This window comes from Alligator sinensis, unplaced genomic scaffold (assembly GCF_000455745.1).
Source record: "Alligator sinensis unplaced genomic scaffold, ASM45574v1 scaffold1274_1, whole genome shotgun sequence".
NCBI lineage: Eukaryota > Metazoa > Chordata > Crocodylia > Alligatoridae > Alligator > Alligator sinensis.
In genome coordinates, this window is record NW_005842570.1 from 54,699 (window position 1) to 72,354 (window position 17,656).

A 17,656-nucleotide genomic window follows, 5' to 3' on the forward strand; every position below is an offset into this window, starting at 1 on the left:
GGCCTGGGAGCCAGCCTATAAAATCTGGGACTGTCTCAGCCAGTCCAGGATATATGGTCACTCTACGTATAAATAGCCTAGATTATTTTTGTTGGGTTTTTTTTTTAATGATACACTAATTCCTATTGAATTTCAGAAAAGTACCTTGGGTGGGCCCAGGGACAACATACTCAGGCATTTTCAGTTCTTTCTCCTTTCTTTTTCATTTTCTCCTGTCTTTTTCATTAGGGACATTCCTACTTTTTAATGCCACCATCTCTTTTGATTCAGATACTCAGAGTTGCCAATTCTCATGATAGTGGTGGAAAAATTTTGGCTGGAGCTGAAACCAGTGAGAAGCTACAGCCCTCTAACAGATTTTAGCACGGGAAATCACTTTTGTTGATTGCTTGCCCATTTCTCCAGCTCCTGCACAGAGGAGCTGATTGGGACTGTTCACGAAGGAGGCGTGTCAAAGTTCATGTGACATCACTTCCTGATGTGATGTCACTTCCCATAAGGTCTTTGAATATGGCTCGCTGGCCCCCTGGGTGATGAAAAGTTCATGGTCTGGTCCCACATTCAAAAAGGTTGGACACCCCTGTTCTACAGTGATACACATGTAGCAAAATGACTTCCATTTTAAACCTACTTCAATTCAGAATCAAAGTTGGGGAAACTAACATGGATCCTCCACCCCCCATACAGGATCATGTGGACATATGAATTGGATCCAAGAGCTGTTGTCTGCTCTGGACAGTGATTCCCTCCCCTAACTTTTATAGCAACTAAAACATACATTTATCCCCACCCTAGGATATGGATATCCAATTGGAAGCCCATGGGCCACACATGGCCCTCAGGCTCCCATCTCGTTGCTGCTATCCCTTGCTCCAGCAGCAGTAGCAGCCAGAGCCTTGGGGTTCCCCCTGCCTCCCTACTCCCTGACCCAGGCCCTTAGGGAGCTGTGGGGGAGGTAGAGCACCCACCCACAAGTTGCAGTGGGGTGGGGAAATACCCACATTTAGTGCAGAGGGGTGGGAGAGTACCCTCTCATGCATATGCATGGTGTGCAGCCTAGTGAGCCTGGGGCCCCTATTGGTGCAATCCTGCTGGTGTAGCCCCTGGCCACTTAGAAGTTCGATGGCCCTGCCCTTAGATAACATGGTTTGGATAGTTACTTACCAGAACATGAGTAACCTTCCCTACATGATACGTGAAGTCTGAGAGCAGCATATGAAATTCTGAAGAAAATATAAATATAAAAGAATCTGCATCTCTGGTTACTCTGTAGTCGCTAATGGTTCCACAGAAGCATATGTACTATCAGCACCAAGAAAATGTGCTTTGCATAAAATACTGAAAACCTAAAGCTTCCGTTTACTAACAGAATGCAAAGAACATGAATATGCACCTTGCCAAACTGAAGTACTACAACCCTGCAGCTGACCCCCTGAGCTCCCTGACCCCTGCACACCTGGCTTCTTTTCTGTGACTTCCAAGGAAGGTACGAAGTCCATATGAAGCACAAACTATTTACTTTAAACAATGGGTTTTAAGAAAAAGGTTTTAAGAGTCATTCCAAGGGAACTGTAGGTCACTACCAACCTGGAGTTGACCTAGATTTAGAAGACTAAAATTTGGAGGTGCACCGATACATTGGTCTGATATCAGATTGGCACAGATATAAAGAAAATTAACTGTATCGAAAATTGGCCTGATGTGGCCAATAATTTGGCTGATAAATGCCTCTGCATGCGTGCAGCCATCGTGCAGCACATAGGTGGCAAGAACCACAGCCTGGCAGCTTGCAGAGCTGTGTACAGCTGGTAAGTCTGTTGTAGTGAACAGTGAGTGTGGAGGGAAGAGGCGTGGCGGGGCAGATCAATGCCCCTCCGCAGTGAGGGAGGGAGTGTGGCTGGGGTAGGTGCTGCCAAGCTGTTGTTGTCCAGGGGGGCAGATCCTGCCACTGCACGCACCCCAGGAGGACATGGAGAGGAGGGGGGGGCGGGCTGCAACTGCGGGCTGGGGCCAAGGTTGAACTTGGGGTGAGCAGAAGCAGCAGCAGCATCTGGGGTGGCTGCAGCCCCCCGCCCCATAGACCCTCTCTCAGCAGCACCACTGGCTGTCCTGAGCACAGCCCAGCCTAGCCCCCACCAGGAAGAGCCCAGCTCCACCTTGGCCCCAGTCCACAGCTGCAGCCCCAGCCCTACTCCCACTGCAGGGGGCATTTATCTGCCTCCCCATACCCCTTCCCTCCCCCCTCCCCTTCCACTACAACAGACTTACCAGTTGGATGCAGCTGTATTGGAAATTAGATCAGTATTGGCCGATACGCCTCCTTTAAAAATTGGCTATTGGTATCACCCTCCAAAATGTATTGGTGCACCCCTACTAAAATCCTCCCCCCTCAATTAATCCCCCCTTACTACTAAAATGTGCTCCTAAAAATGCACTTCATTTTTAATATTGACTATATAGTATCCCATCTTTAACCAAATGTCCATTCTAAATTAACTCCCCTTTTAAAGGCAATACCAATTAAAAAATAATGAGATTTGATATGTGATAGGAAGCTGACCTCTTATTTTTCATCTTCTCTCAAAAGAATGATTATAAAGATACCTCGGTTAAAATGCAAGAAAAAGCAAATTTACATTAATAACACAAGAGAGATTTGAACAACACATTTACACCAGCTATAAGGTGTGGAGAAATGCTGTCAACTCCTACATCAGTGTAATTTGCTCAAATGCTATGTAGTATTACACTGAGAACAAGGTTTGGGGTAAAACTAAATGCATTACACTAGTATAACGTAAAGCACATTACACTGGCATAGGTGTCATTATCCACTTCCACCTCAACTTAACTTAGCTATTTACTCAATGCAAACAGGCTTCAACCTGCTCCTTTGCTACCTCAAAGCAAGATACTTTAATAGTACTACATACAAGAAAGTACCTCAGAAGAGCTTCTTGTCTGTCTGCTCTGGGTCCCAGTTTAAATTTATACCAGCATACACAGTCAGTGTAAATTACAACAGTACAAATATGTTGTTATCTTTCTAGGCCCTAAGAGAGAATAAACAGAGGGTAAGTGCCTTGCCACTTAGTTATCAGGGCTCAAACTTGGGAGGGCTCATTTTCTCTCCCCACCTCCGGCCCCGCCCCATCTCCAACATCTTTCCAGGATTTACGCTGTTATACGCATACATACAAAGCCAATGACAAGAACCCACAATACCCACAACATGTAAGACATGTACTACTATAGTTATGCTCTCTTGCATACATAAGATGAAAAGTAATTTCCACGCTTTATCACATGGCATGCTACTCTGATCATTCTAAACAGTTTTTGGAGTCTCTCCCTACAACTTCAACTGCTGTGATCTTACAAAGCAGATATAAGTAGAAGCAAAACAGAATGTAGTACTGCCAGAAGTAGTAGAAATCCTGGAAACAGAAACAGACTCCACTATATTTATCTGTAATTTCAGGCCAATACTGGCATTATTCCACCACCAGTGCTAAAACATTAAGAACAAAGTCCCAGTTCTCATTCAAATGAAAATGCTTTTACACTACTCTAAGCAAAAAAAGGTTTAAAAATAGATGCAATGCCCCTTAATATTACCACAGCGGTGTAAGAGGACCATTGTGATAGGCCTGTGTGAATAGGGAAGTATTTGATTCAGATTCAGCCAATTTGGAACACAGTGATTCAATCTGGAGATTCGGATCACTGTCCCAAATCGGTTCCGACTGGCTTCAGAAGATTCGGCACTGCTTCAGAGAGATTTGGCGATTTGAATCGACTGGGGACAGGCAGGCACAGCTGGGTGACTACAGGTTCTGCTGTGGCTTCTTCAGCTGTGCCTGCCTCTCCCCAGACATGGGGAGCGGTGGGAGAAGCCCCCATGGCTGCCCTCTGCCCGGCCCCCGCCTAGACCCGGGACTTAAAAAAAAAAGAGTTTTTTTAAAAGCCCTGCACTCACCCGCTGCAGCAGTGGCGACTGTGGCCTCTGGGCACTCATGGCAGAGCCCCCCTACACAGTGCAGGGCAATGGGGGGCAGCGGGGATTGCCCCCCCACCCAACCTGGCACCCAGGCTGTCTGGGAGCTGGGGCCAATGGGGCTGAGTGGTGCCAGGGTCTGGTTCACAGGGGGAGCGACCCCAGCTCCCAGACAGCACGCAGCACCTTGCTGAGCTGTGCTGCACCCACGGAAGGGGGCAGCTGCCGCGCAGGTGCCAAGTGGGGGACCATCCCCGCTGCCCCCCACTGCCCTGCACTGTGCAGGGGGATTCTGCCACGAGCCTTCAGAGGCCCCAAATCATTGCTGCCGGAGCCGGTGACTGTGGGGCTTGTTAAAAAAAACATTTTTAAAGTGCCGGGAGGCTGGGCTGGGCGGGGGATGGGGCCGGGCAGAGCAGCCATGGGGGCTTCTACCGTGGCTGCTCTGGCTGTGCCTGCCTCTGCCCTGGGAGGGGTGTGACGGCCAGAACCAGAGGGATTAAATAAGCAATAAATATGTGCTTCTTAGAGGCATTTGGTATTTTGCCTAAACAGGTAATATTAGGTAATATAAAGCTTGTAAGTTTGTAAACCGCAAATGTAACTCGTCTGTCATAAGTTTAACCAAAATGATAAAATTAACTGTTCATGGAACTGACTGGGCCCCATAGGCAAAGCTGTAGATGCAAGATTAGCTGACCTAACGATTTCTGCTCAGGGTTCAGCTTTAACGATAAAAAATTGGATCCAACTGCCTGGCACACCCAACACATTCCAGGAAAGCACATCCCAAGAAAGCATATTCAAATGAAACCTAAAAGGGGTTGGGGCTTAGGCAGAGCAATGTCAATTTCAAACCTAAAGGTGCTGCATTATAATTTACTTATTGTATAAACCCGAGTTTGGGTAGTAACCTTTTATGATAATTTTTAACACCTTTAAATCCTATAGGGTAACAGCTATAGGACAACATCATGAGTGGCTCTAAAGCCAACAGATTAGCATAAGACTAGGTACAAAAAGCACGTGCATCTGGTGACCAGCAGGAAGGAGGGAAAAGAACAGTCATTTCTGTTCCGCACCCGGACCCCGGACTCCTGGTGTGAGTGAGGATCGGATCCTGATCAAGGAATCTTCCCTGGTAATCCCTCTGAAAGCATCGATCGGGGACGCCTGACTTTGCTGGAATCACTTAACGCGTACCTGGCATTGAGGGACTATTGATAAGTTGCCAACCCATGTCTGTCTATCTGTTGTTTTGAACAGCCCAGTGGCTAATACCCTCGCAGTGCCCAGTTGCCCTGCGACAGATTGATCTATCTGTTGTTATTATGTTATTTACTATTAGCTCTTTAATACTGCATTATCTGCTTATCGCATTTATCTTTCTGTTAACTGCTGTGTCTGTGTAAGCTATAATAAATTTGCCTTTACTTCACTCCCAACTTTGCCCCCTCGATCCGAAACTGAATCAAACAGCCCAGTTGGCCTGTGATAAAACTGATACATTCACAGTGCCCAGGTGGCCTGTGACAAGGGGGAGCTGCGGGGGCTATGCCCTGCTGCTGCTTGCCCAGGGGGATGAGAGGGGGGCACAGTGCAGGCACAGCTCGCTTCGGGCAGCAGCAAGTCATAGCCCCCGCTCCCAGTGCTGCCGCACCCACATCAGTGCTGGGAGCAGGGGTTCTGCCCTGGCGCCACTCACCAGCCGGTGCGGAGAGCATGGGATGTGGGCACAGCAGCTCTGGGAATGGGGGCTATGCCCTGCTGTCGCTTGCCCCCATCCACCTGGAGCGAGCCGCGCCTGCATCTGGCTCCCCCACAGCTGGGCAAGCAACAGCAGGGCAGAGCCCCTGCTCCCAGCACTGCCATGCCTGCATTTCACACCCCTCCCACCCTACTCCCTGAGTAATGCGCTCTCCCACCCTGGCTAGACAGCTTGTCCAGGCCCCAGCCCCAAGCCCTCCCTGCCAGACAGACTTGTCAGCTGCCTGTTTAGTCTACGGCCAAATCTCCAAAGCGACCAAATAATTTCTGAATCCATTCAGAGCTTTTAATTGTTCTCTTGATTCAATTCCGATTCAGAGTCAGTCCTCGAATCGGGACAACTCTCCTCTGAATCGAATCAGCTACCAAAGCTTTGCATAGCCCTACAGTGTGAACTTAGGAATCAAGCCTCAATATATTTTCTCCTTCAGCAGTAAAATGTTTCAAATAAACTGAAACATTTCTGTAAAAATCAAACAAACAAAAACAAATGCTTGCTGCTACTTCTGTTCAAAACTAATCAAATCTGAACTCAAATAGCTTACTACATATTGAACAACATGCAACTGCTACAGGTAAATTCAAATTCATAGCTAATTAACATCTTTGATAACTATCTGAAGCAATTATTTAGTTCTTCATGCTACCATGAAAACCACAAGTAACAAATTACAGGCTGTAGTTTCATCTTGCACTTTTTTTTTTTTTTTTTTTTTTAAGAAGACAAACAAGCTTCCAGGAGAGTGATTATACCATGCCAGGAAAGCATTTGAGTTCAATTAGAACACAATAATTTCCTATGGGATGTAAACAGTTTTTCCACTGCGATGAAATGATCTTCACAAATTCCCTTCAGAGTTTATGTACTTGTCAGATTTTCCCCATCATCTTGGGAGTATTTGCTCTTTACATATTATTCTTTGTTGCTAGTGGAGAATGCCTCATACCTTTTATATGCAAGTGAGAGAGGATTAATTACTGAAACTGAGCAAAAACCCATTAGCCATATATTTAACATATCTTATTATAAAAGCATCAATGGCACATCCATGATTAAGGTGGAGCTCAGCTTTTCATCCAAAGCATTGATTTAACCTCTATTTATATAAAGAATATATGCATCTCCTCTAAGTTTACAGCACAATCTGTGAGTTAGACTACATTTTCTGAGAGCTGTCACAGGAATCACAGGAATCATAGGAAAATAAGTCTGGAAAGGACCTCAAGAAGTCGTTCTGCTCAAGGCGGGATCAGATCTAAATACCATCCCAGCCAAGTATACGACTAACCCACTTTTGAAAGTTTCCAAGCGTGGAGATTTCACAACGTCTCCAGATAGCCTGTTCCAACGCTTAACCACCCTCAGAGTCAAATAGTTCCTCCTAATCTCCAATGTAAAGTTCTCCTGAGGCAGTTGCTCCTAGACCTGTCCCTTATGGCTACAGAGAAAAGCCCTTCTCCATCCTCTCTATAATTACCCTTCAGCTATTTTAAGAGTGTTATCAAATCCTCCCTCATTCTTCTCTTCTCCAGACCAAATAACCCTAGCTCTTTCAGCCTTTCCCCATATGCCTCATCTCCAAGACCCCTCTTTTTTGTTGCTCTGCACTGGACTCTTTTCCAACTGTCTACACAAAAAATTTACAGAAGGCTTTTAAGAGAGTCATCCCAAGGTAACCGCAAGTCACTAGCAACCTGGATTTGATCTACAGTTTAAAAAGACATATTCTCTGCCCTCAGTCTCCAACTACTAAAATGTGTTCCTAGACACATTTCCTTTTTAATACTGACTATCATTATATAGAAACCCATTTTTAACCAAATGTCCGCAATAATTAGCTTCCCTTTTAAAGGCAACACCAATAAAACAAAGTAACGGGGCTTGATGAGAGATAGGAAGCTGCTCTCACATTTTCCATCTTTTCTCTAAAGAATGGTTATAAAGATACCTCTGTTACAGTGCAAGAAAAAGCAAATTTACATTAATAGCAGAATAGGGATTTGGATAAAGTGCTTATACCAGCCTAACTAGCATTTGTGCCAGCTATAAGGAGTGGAGAAATGCTGTCAACTCCTACACCAGTGTAATTTGCTCAAATGCTATGTTGTATTACACTGAGAACAACTCAGGGGTAAAACTAAATATATTATATTAGTATAAAGCAAAGCACATTGCACCTAGAGGAAAACACGGTGATCAGGAACAGCCAGCATGGATTCACCAAGAGCAAATCATGCCTGCCTAACTATGATTTCCTTCTATGATAAAGTGGCAACCAAAAAAGCAAAGGACTGTGGTCATCTATACCCCATCAATGGTCACTAGGGAGAAATAAGGGGCCAGCTTGCCCAAGAACATACATACCAGATTCTCTTCACAACTCTGGTGCCCACAGACCAGGCACCAGAGCTTGCACGGCCCCAACAGTGTCGTTATGCCCAAAGTTACAACTGCCCGAAAACTCTGAGATAAGACAAGATAATAGTTAATAACTCTGAATCATACCTAAGTGATATGATCAAAGTCAGGTATGGAGCAGTACCTCAGATTATTTTTAAGAATCGCATTGGAACACATATACTGACACAAAAGCTTGGTATTTTCCAACTGGCAGTTTCTGTTGAGTCCCAAGGGCTCAATCTCCTGTGTTGCATTCTTGTATCCAAGAAACAAAGGGGCAGAAACCCCATACTGCTCAGTCTCTTCAAATAAAGCTGGAATAAAGCAAGACTAGAGTGGGAAAAACAGCAAGGATTGTGAATTCAAACGCTTAAGTCATTTGAAGCAAGTACCAAGAAATTACCTTCCTTTCCTTACTGATTAATTGATACCTATTATGGGGTACTATCATAAATATTATGGGGTACTAATAAGCAGTAACACTACATTACACTTGAGCAGTATCCATTGGATAAACCTTGCAGGATTCCTCCTCCAAATATAGGACCAGATCTAAAAAACAAACCAAGGAAAACTGTATGCAAACACAAGTCCAAATATCGATGCTACCATATTTCAGTGATAAAAAAGTATGCCAGATCTGATGAGCAAGTGGACTTCCAGGAACACTATTTTTGTATTGTATACACTATTGTATAAACAAAAAGAATAGCTAGCCACCAGCTAGAAAGGGTATATGTGTTTAATTTGATGCAACCTATAGGACTCCTGAGACAGATTTTTTTCCCCCACGTGTCTGAGCTTTTCATATTTACCATTTTTGAATGCTGATTACCATTTGCTCTTGGAGCCTCGTTCAGGCACTCAGGGACAAAATAATTATGTATTAAACTATTGACAGGATTTTTTTTATTGGTGCCTGCCACTGTACTAGACGCACAGATTATGTAAATTCCCTCTGGATTACATTTCATCAGAAAAATAATATAAAATATGAAAACAAAACACCCAATTTCAGTGTTTTAAGTCTTAACAATGACTTCAGATTTCACAATACCCCCTATTTAACTTTTTACTAGCAGTTTTTAAAACATTTGAGAACAAAGTTAGAGCTGGTTTGATCCTACTAGGTTAGTAAATGCTTTAAACGTCCAAGTTTCATTACACGTTTCAAATCATTCTTCGGTATCATTTACAAGCTAAGAAACTGTCATAATTATTAAGAAAGACTACCTCATATGATCTTTACTTCAAAAAGTCTTTGACAGTTATGTTAATAATGGACATTTTCAGACCAACAAGACAAGACCTTATGTTTGTGTTTTTCCTGCTCAAGGCAAAGTTAGGTTCAATTTCCATTTCATTTTACCATCTGACAGGAGGTATTCTTCACCCACAGGGTGCCTTTTGTCACTGAGTAGCAATCCTTACAGCCAGTTGAGGTGTAACAAATGACAGGTTTTGAAGGTTACTCCCAGCAGCCCTCCAGCCAGAAGGCTATTAGCTACATCAAGAAGCTAGAGATCCTCAAAATCAAACAGCTACACACTTTTTGCCTTCATAAGAGAATTAAAACATGCATACATTTTCAGAAACCATTTTAAAGACTGTACTAGGCAATAGGGCTGTGCAAAGTTTTGGCTGCTGATTAGATTCAGGGGAGATTTGGCCTGATTTGGCGGCCAAAGCTCTGAATCAAAACCAGGAGACCCATTAAAAGGTCCGAATCAATTTGGAGAGATTTGGATTCAGATCCGCCAAGGAGAGGCAGGCACGGCTGGGTGGCTGCTCCTCTGGCTGTGCCTGCTTCTCCTCGGGCAGGGATAACTGCAGAAGAAGCCCCAGTGTCTGTCTTGCCTGGTCACATCCCCTGCCTGGACCATCCTCCCGGCACTTAAAAAAAAAGCCCCACACTCACCAGATGTAGCAGGGGCTGTGAGGCCTCCTGGCAGAGCCCACCACCATGAAGCCCCTGCTCCCTGATTGCCCCCTCCCACCTCTGATGCCCCCCCCAGCCCCAGATGTCTGGGAATAAAAAAATAAATAAATAAAATTTAAAAAATTTAAAAAACTGCACTCACCGGCAGTAGCAGCAGCTGTGGGGACTCTGGGGCCACGAGGCAGAGCCCCCCCCACACAGTCCCCACTCCCCAATCTGCCCTCCCCTCCCCCAGCCCAGCTCTGCCCCTGATGGCTGCCCCGCCTGGCCCCAGCATCCTGGCAATTTAAAAAAATAAAGCCCCACACTCACCGGCTGCAGCAGTGAGGATCAGAGACTGAGGGCTCATGGCAGAGTCCCCCCGCGCAGCATGGGGCAGTGGGGATCACCCCCCCTGCCTGGCACCTGCGCAGTAGCTGCCCCATGGCACAGATCAGCAGGGCGCCATGCACTGCCTGGGAGCTGGGGCCACTGGGACTGAGTGCTGCCAGGCTCCAGCTGACACACAGAGCCGCCCCAGCTTCCAGACAGCACGTGACGCCCTGCCGACCTGTGCTGCATCCACAACATGGTGCAGCTGCCTTGAGGGTGCCAGCCAGGGGGGTGATCCCCACTGGCCCCCACTGTGCTGTGGGGGTCTGCCACGAGCACTCAGAGGCCCTGATTGCCACTACTTCAGCCAGCGAGTGCGGGGCTTTTTTTTTTTTTTTTTTTAATTGCCAGGATGCTGGGGCCAGGCAGGGCAGTGGGGGTTGCATGGGGGGGGCCCCAGAGCCCCCACAGCCACTACTACTCCCAGTGAGCAGGGGGAGCTTTTATTTATTATTTATTTATTTAAAGTGCCAGGCTGGGGCCAGGCAGCCACGGGAGCTTCTCCCGCAGCTCCCCCCGCCCAGAGAGAGGCAGGGGACCTGCAGCCACCCGGCTGTACCTGCCTCTCCCCAGCCAATCCGAATCTCTGATTCAGATTTGGCTGAATCAAATGGGGACAGTGATTCACATCACCAAATTGAATCAGTTTTCCAAGTTGGATGAATCAGAATCAAATACTTCCCTATTCACACAGGCCTACTAGACAAGTATATTGCACAGAGCATGCATGGAGAGATTGCCAGCAACATTAGTGTTTCCCTTTTCAAAAGGGTTAATAAGTCAAATAAAAAAAGTGAAACTTCAGCTCATGTCTCAAGTAGCGATTTGTTTCTTAAAGTACCAACTCTATGTGCAATATCCATTTAAGATGTTAGAATTTTAAAAGTCTCATGTTTTAATGTAAAGATTTTGATTCCTATAACATTAAACTACTTTCAGATTAGTGGCCAGTAGCACAATGTACCATGAGAAAAATCAACTCATTCCTGCCTCTAAAACTTTGTAAACTTCATCAGGGGTGTTGGTTGTAGCCATGTTGGTCTAAGGACACAGGTAGACAAAGTTCTTTGGGTAAATGCGATACGCTTTATTAGCCCAACTAAACCGTTGGAAAAAAATTGTTCTTTGGACATGGACTAAATATAGACATTGGATTTATGCCACATTATAACCTGCCTGCCATCTGATATTCCAGGTAACCTCTCTGCATTTTACCAGGTACAGTCTATCACTAGGTCAATGTTCCTCCCCCCTCCCCGTCTCAAACCTATCTTCTCCCATCCCCCTGATCCTCACTGCCATGCATTGGCATGCTCACAGACCAATTTTGCATATTGGCTTCTATTCCATCCAGGAGAACACAAAACACCAGCAGACTCTCCCTATACCTGAAGAAGGGTGTTTGTGCCTGTAAAGCTTGCAAAGACCAATTTTTCCAACTATTTAGTTGGTCTAATAAAATATATCACATTTACCCAAAGAACCTCATCTACCTATAACTTTCATCAGGACATTTTAAACAATGAGTTCTTAACATTACTATAATACTTACTACAGGATTCATTATTCTTACTCAAATATATATTTAATATTGCAGTTTTCCCAAATGTAGCCGAGTTGCTATCACTTTAAGGTGTAAAATGGTTTCAATTATACATAATCCCCTCATTCAAGTGAGACTCAGAAATGTTATCCACTGAGGCCAAAGTGGTCTCATCTGAAAGCGTGAATTTTGACAAAATATATTTAATCTTTTGAGTTACAGCATAAAACACAAACAAGCAAATGTACCCTTTCCCTAACTTAGGTTTTTTCTGCTTGCAAGAGACAATCTTGAAAGTAACTTGTAAATTGTTTAAGGCATGCATGCATATTTTGAGGGAAAAAAGCTGACAAGTTGTCAATGATTTTTGGGTAAAGGTGGGAGGGAACACCTTCTGAGGATGTTAAGGCAACCATCTAAGACCCTTATTTTAGCAACGGAATAGAACCCTGTCTTTTTATAACATGAAAATATAGACCAGTCTGACAGACATGGGGCAGCTACTAGGCCTATTGTGCTTTAGCCTTTACTTCAAATGGCATCATTCCCAATGTTTTAAACCATTATAGGTTTCTGGCAGATCTTGAGAATTCATTTAAAATGGCTATTCACTTTAATATATGCAGGAAGACAATTTCATCTGCTGGACAAGGGCATATACCAAAGAGATGCTAATACTTTCTTAAAGAAAATAAGACAGAAATCAGTTTTAGTACTTTCCAATGTCAGTTTCTCAAAAATGCCTACACATCATACTGTACATGTAGCAACCAACTCTTCATGCAGCACTTAACTACTAATTTAATACAAATTGACTGTTCATCAAGACATTTATACTTGCCTACGGTTATTTAAAATTTTCAAAAGATACTGACCAGAGAGCCAGAAGCTTCCCTTTATTCTATTTTGAGAAGTGTACCAGATCTTTATTTCTACCTGGACAGACAAGAGGTGGCCAGAAATAACACAGAAAAGTTACTGCATATTGACTGCTCTGAAAGCTGTCATTTCTTAGCGTAATTACAATCATCTTGCAGTACTGCACTGCCATAAGTAAACTAGTCACAAACCCAAAATTCTGGCATGGAGTTTAGCAGCCATCTGGTGAATTATACCTTTATGAGTGGTGCACTGATAAAGATTTTTTTGCTGATACCAATGGCCAATTATTAACCAGGTGTATCAGCTGATACAAATCTGATAGCCAATATACAGCTCAGCAGCTTGGAGAGCAGCATTCAGGTAGTCTATGGGGCAAGGAAGGGGAAGGGGCATGGGGAGGCAGATCAAGGCACGAGACAGCTTGTCCAGGGGCATAGGAGGATGAGCTCCTTGCTGTTATGTACACCCCCAGAGAACATATGGGGGGGCATGTGCCCCCCCCGAATTTGTGTGCAGGGTGAGGGCAGGCTGCACGTTGTGGGCTCAGAGCCAGGGGCTACACCAGCCTCTTGGGGGGGGGGGGAGGGGGCTACAGGGTGGCTACTGGGAATTTTGGGTAGCTGTAGCCCACTCTGTAGCACCCCTCCACCCCGAGCATCGCTGCTGCCTGCCCTGAGTATAGCCCCAGCACAACCCCCCTTGCTGGGAAGAGGCCAACGTAGCCCCGAGCCCTGAGCCTGCAGCCTGCCCTTGCCTCATGCACAAATCCGGGAGGCACAGGCCCCCCACACCTCTCCCAGTGCCCCCCAACCCTGCCCTTCCCAACCCTCTAGATGAGCCACCTGCAGCTACCCCACACCCTACCCTGGCTGGGCAGCACCTGCCCCTGCCTGTCCCTCCCTCACTGTGGGGGCCTTGATCTGAGCCCCCCCTTATACCCCTTTCCCCACACAGAATTACTGGCTGAACACTGCTCTCCATGCTGCTGGGCTGCATTCCTGACTGTGTGCATGCTGCAGTTGCATGCATGCACATGGCATTTATCAGTGACATTAATTGGCTTCACCAGCCAAAAAAAAGCCAATTGCCGATATTGTTAATTTTTCTGTTATTGGTGCCGATCCAACATGGATTGATGCATCAGTGCACCTCTAACCTTTACCCTTACTATTTTGCATGTGTTACACATTCATTAATATAGGTGGACGTAAGCAATAATATCTAATTTTTATTACAGTAACATCCAAAGAGGGGATCAAAACCTTTGCACTGGGCACTGTGAATGCATGTCAACCAATAAAGATGGTCGGATGAGTGTAACAAGGACCAACCCCTGTTAACTGCCTAGCCCTAATCCCAGTAAAGTTAGAAAGCTGCAGAGTCCCAGATAATAAGCAGCTAGCAGCCTGCTGAGGTGACCTCAGGTCAGAAGGAGGAGGAGCCAGGGACTATAAGCCCTGTACCAGAGGCAGTAGGGTCAGTTTGATTTGGGCAGAGCTGGAGATGGACCTCCTGGCTGATGGAAGCTGCACTGGGAACCTGAGACTAGCCTAGGCTATGCAAGTAGAAGCTCTTTATACAAAGCTAAGGAGCAGTACCAAAGCCTAAGTAAACTGTGCAGGGGCCTAGGAGGGCCAGAGCGACTTGAAACCAATGGGACTGAGGGAAAGCCTTGGGAATGGTTGTAGAAAGTCACCCCACTGCAATGAATCATGTCGGAGCTTTGCTCATTGCATTTGAAACCGCAAGGGATGGGAATGGATGAAGGGGCAGAAGAAGGCTATTGAATGTGCCTAGGGAAGGCGCTGCAGTCAATGAAGGACCATTAGAGACTGGGGACTAAGCCTGAGAAGCAAAGGAATCATTCTGGTGGACTGGGGCAGCCCCCCAAATTTAAATAGTAAAAGGTATGGCTGGCAAGTACAGGGAGGTACCCCAATTAACCAGAGAAGAAAAGATATAGGATTAGAGTGGCCACCAGGAGGTGCCACACCCACCGTTAGATGACAAATCTCATTCCATGAGACACATAACATGGCTAAAAAAACAGAAGCAGAAGAATTTACTCTAACTCTCCATTACATACCACAACTACACTACTTGTACTACTTACGTTCTGGCTGTTTTTCATTAGGAGTTATGGATCTCACAAAATCTTGTGGCGTCATAAACACCTCTGAATCTCCATGTTCATTTATTACTTTCAAAGTGGCAAAGTATCTGAAGATTTTGTCTGGAGTGGAGTAGGCCCGGATCCTATTCTCATATTCCATCACCTAGAAAAGAAGTTAAAGAGAGTTCAGTCCGTGACTGATGTACTCTTGGCAGCCATATTTAGTAGTCTTGTTAAAATTCTGTACATCACAAGAGGTTCCAAATGAAACAGCTGCTATACAATGCCAAAGTGTCATCAACTCAATTTTATTCTGGGTTTTACGATACTTTGTTTTCCTAAAAGCCTCCACTCCTTATGTCACTTGATTACTTGAGAATATTAACTTTCATTTTTAAATGAAGATTCTAGTCTTCAGGCTTTCAGAGGAAAGAAAAAAAATGTGAAACATTTTGCAATGTGTTCAGAAACCAGAAGGGAAATAAATACTTCCCCCTGCCCCCAATATATTATTTAAAAAAATATATCAGAATTTTTAAAACTAAATGAATAATTTTGGAAGCCTGACTCTCAAAGCTTTGAACATTTGGTCTCTGCTTCAGTTTTGTGAGGGATAAGACTGGAAAGGGAAGAGAACAGGGCTTCATTTCTTGGTCACAGTTGGGCAAGATGGCTGCAGGTTATTACTCTGTCCCTCGTTCACAAAGGCACCATTTTGTCTCATTTCTACCTTCTGCACCATGTTTACAATGTTTTGCAGATGTCCTAGGCTCAAACCTTTTTACAATTTGACATTTTTGAGGCCCACAAGCAGCAGTTTTCCTATGTTTAAAATAAGTGTTCTTAAAGAATCAGTTAGGGTGGATCAAAGTCAGTAGAAAGCCTAACACAGCAGTGAGCAAAGGCCAATATGCAAAAATATTAGACTCAAATCCCGCTATGTTCAAAAGTAGGAACTCTGTTCATTCATTAGCTTTTTTCCACACCACTATAGTTTAACACTCATTTGCTTTTCCAGACTTATTTCCATAAACACCATCTCCTAAACTTCTATTAAAAAAAATTGCTATCAGACCAAACCCAGATCTCACAGAACTCAATTCAGAACACAAGGCTGTACAACAGGGATGGCTAGCCTGTGGCATACATGACAAGTAGCTTCTGTGTGTGGCATGCACCAGATTGTGGATGGGGTAGTCAGCACAGCAGCACATAGGAGATGGAGCAGGAAGCAGAGCAGTAGATCACGCAGACAGCACAGAGCAGGGAGCAGGAAACAGAGCAGCAGGTTGGACATAGGAAGGGGATTTGACTGGCACTCAGGGTGTGGCAGGGTTTAATCTGTTGCATGCCTAGCAAGGTTAGCCTTCACTGCTCTAGAGCAAGAGGACTTCAAGTTTCAGCCTAATTTCTGCACTCTTACTGGGCTATAGTTTAAGATCAAGTATTACTAAAACACAATATAAACAGCAAAATAGTGACGGATTGAAGTAGTGTTTCCTAGCACTTGGATTGAAAGTTGCTAACATTTGGAGAAAGGTTGGAGCAAATATGCAATAATAAATCAATTCAAAGTCTTGCTAGTGAGGCAAGAAGCAACTGTTTTCTTTTCATGATTTACATGCAGAATCTCTTTTGAGGTCTAATAAAGCTACACATATCAAGGGATAAAGATTTCTGAAAGCGACAAATGATCACATACTTGACCAAGACATTATTCATACCAAAGATCAAATCTAAAAATTGACAAATTAAATTAATATCGTGTACACTGTTCTGATCACAAATCACTTCCAAAAACACCTTTAACATTCAACCTTCCTAACAGAGCACCAGGCAAGGTTGGTAATATTTTCCCTTTAGCTGCAGCTCTGCTCACAATTGCCTCAATAATCGCTGCTATTTTTCATCAGCTGGTAAAACGTACATAATATACTGCAAGTTACATCTCTGCTTCAAATTGCTCTTGATTCTAAATCCATAGCAAACTTTAGTTTAGAAATAAATAGAATTTATAGCTCCTCCAGGGAGTAGGCAGCGGGCGCACCTCTGCAGTCATGGTGATGCAGACGCGGAGCGCAGCTGCCAGGGGCCCTGCCCGGGGGCTGCCACCTACCACGGGCTCTTCTGAGGCCTCCACCCAGACGGAGCTCGTGGTGGAGTCGGTGGCCCCTTGCCCCCCTGTCTGCGGAGGGGGCTTGGCGGGGCCCTGGGCAGGGGTGGGGCCTGGTGGTCCCCCGGCCTGTCCCTCCTGTGCACGCCTTAGTGCCCTGGAGGAGCAGGTGGGTGAGCTCCAGGCTGTGGTGAGTAGGCTGAGGGGGATCAGGGAGGCAGAGGACAAAATTGATGCCTATTTCTGTTCTCTGCAGGCCCGGTCGCCCACGGTACAGCCCCCACAGGAGTCGCAGCCATCGCAGAAGTGGAAGATGGTGCCCAAATCTAGAGCTGCTAGGCGGAGAGCGGTGGAAGCCCCCCAGGTTCAGCTGGAGAACAGGTTTGATGCCTTGGCAGCGGTGACGGATGAGGGCAGAGGAGTCGGCCCTGCAGGGGACGATGCCGCTCCACGCAAGACAGAGACTGGGAGGAGAGAGAACACCAGGAGGAAGAAACGCCGGGTCCTAGTCATCGGGGACTCCCTCCTG

The 17,656-nt window shown here is 45.2% G+C and overlaps 1 protein-coding gene across 1 annotated transcript in view; it reads right to left on the bottom strand.

The window, feature by feature from the left end:
* Positions 1–17,656, bottom strand: part of LOC102377998 (calcium uptake protein 1, mitochondrial-like) — a 134,935-nt gene that overhangs the window by 54,668 nt on the left and 62,611 nt on the right. The window contains exon 4 of the mRNA XM_025214162.1: positions 15,015–15,177. Coding sequence (XP_025069947.1) covers positions 15,015–15,177 — 163 coding nt within the window. The remainder of the gene's footprint in view (positions 1–15,014; positions 15,178–17,656) is intronic.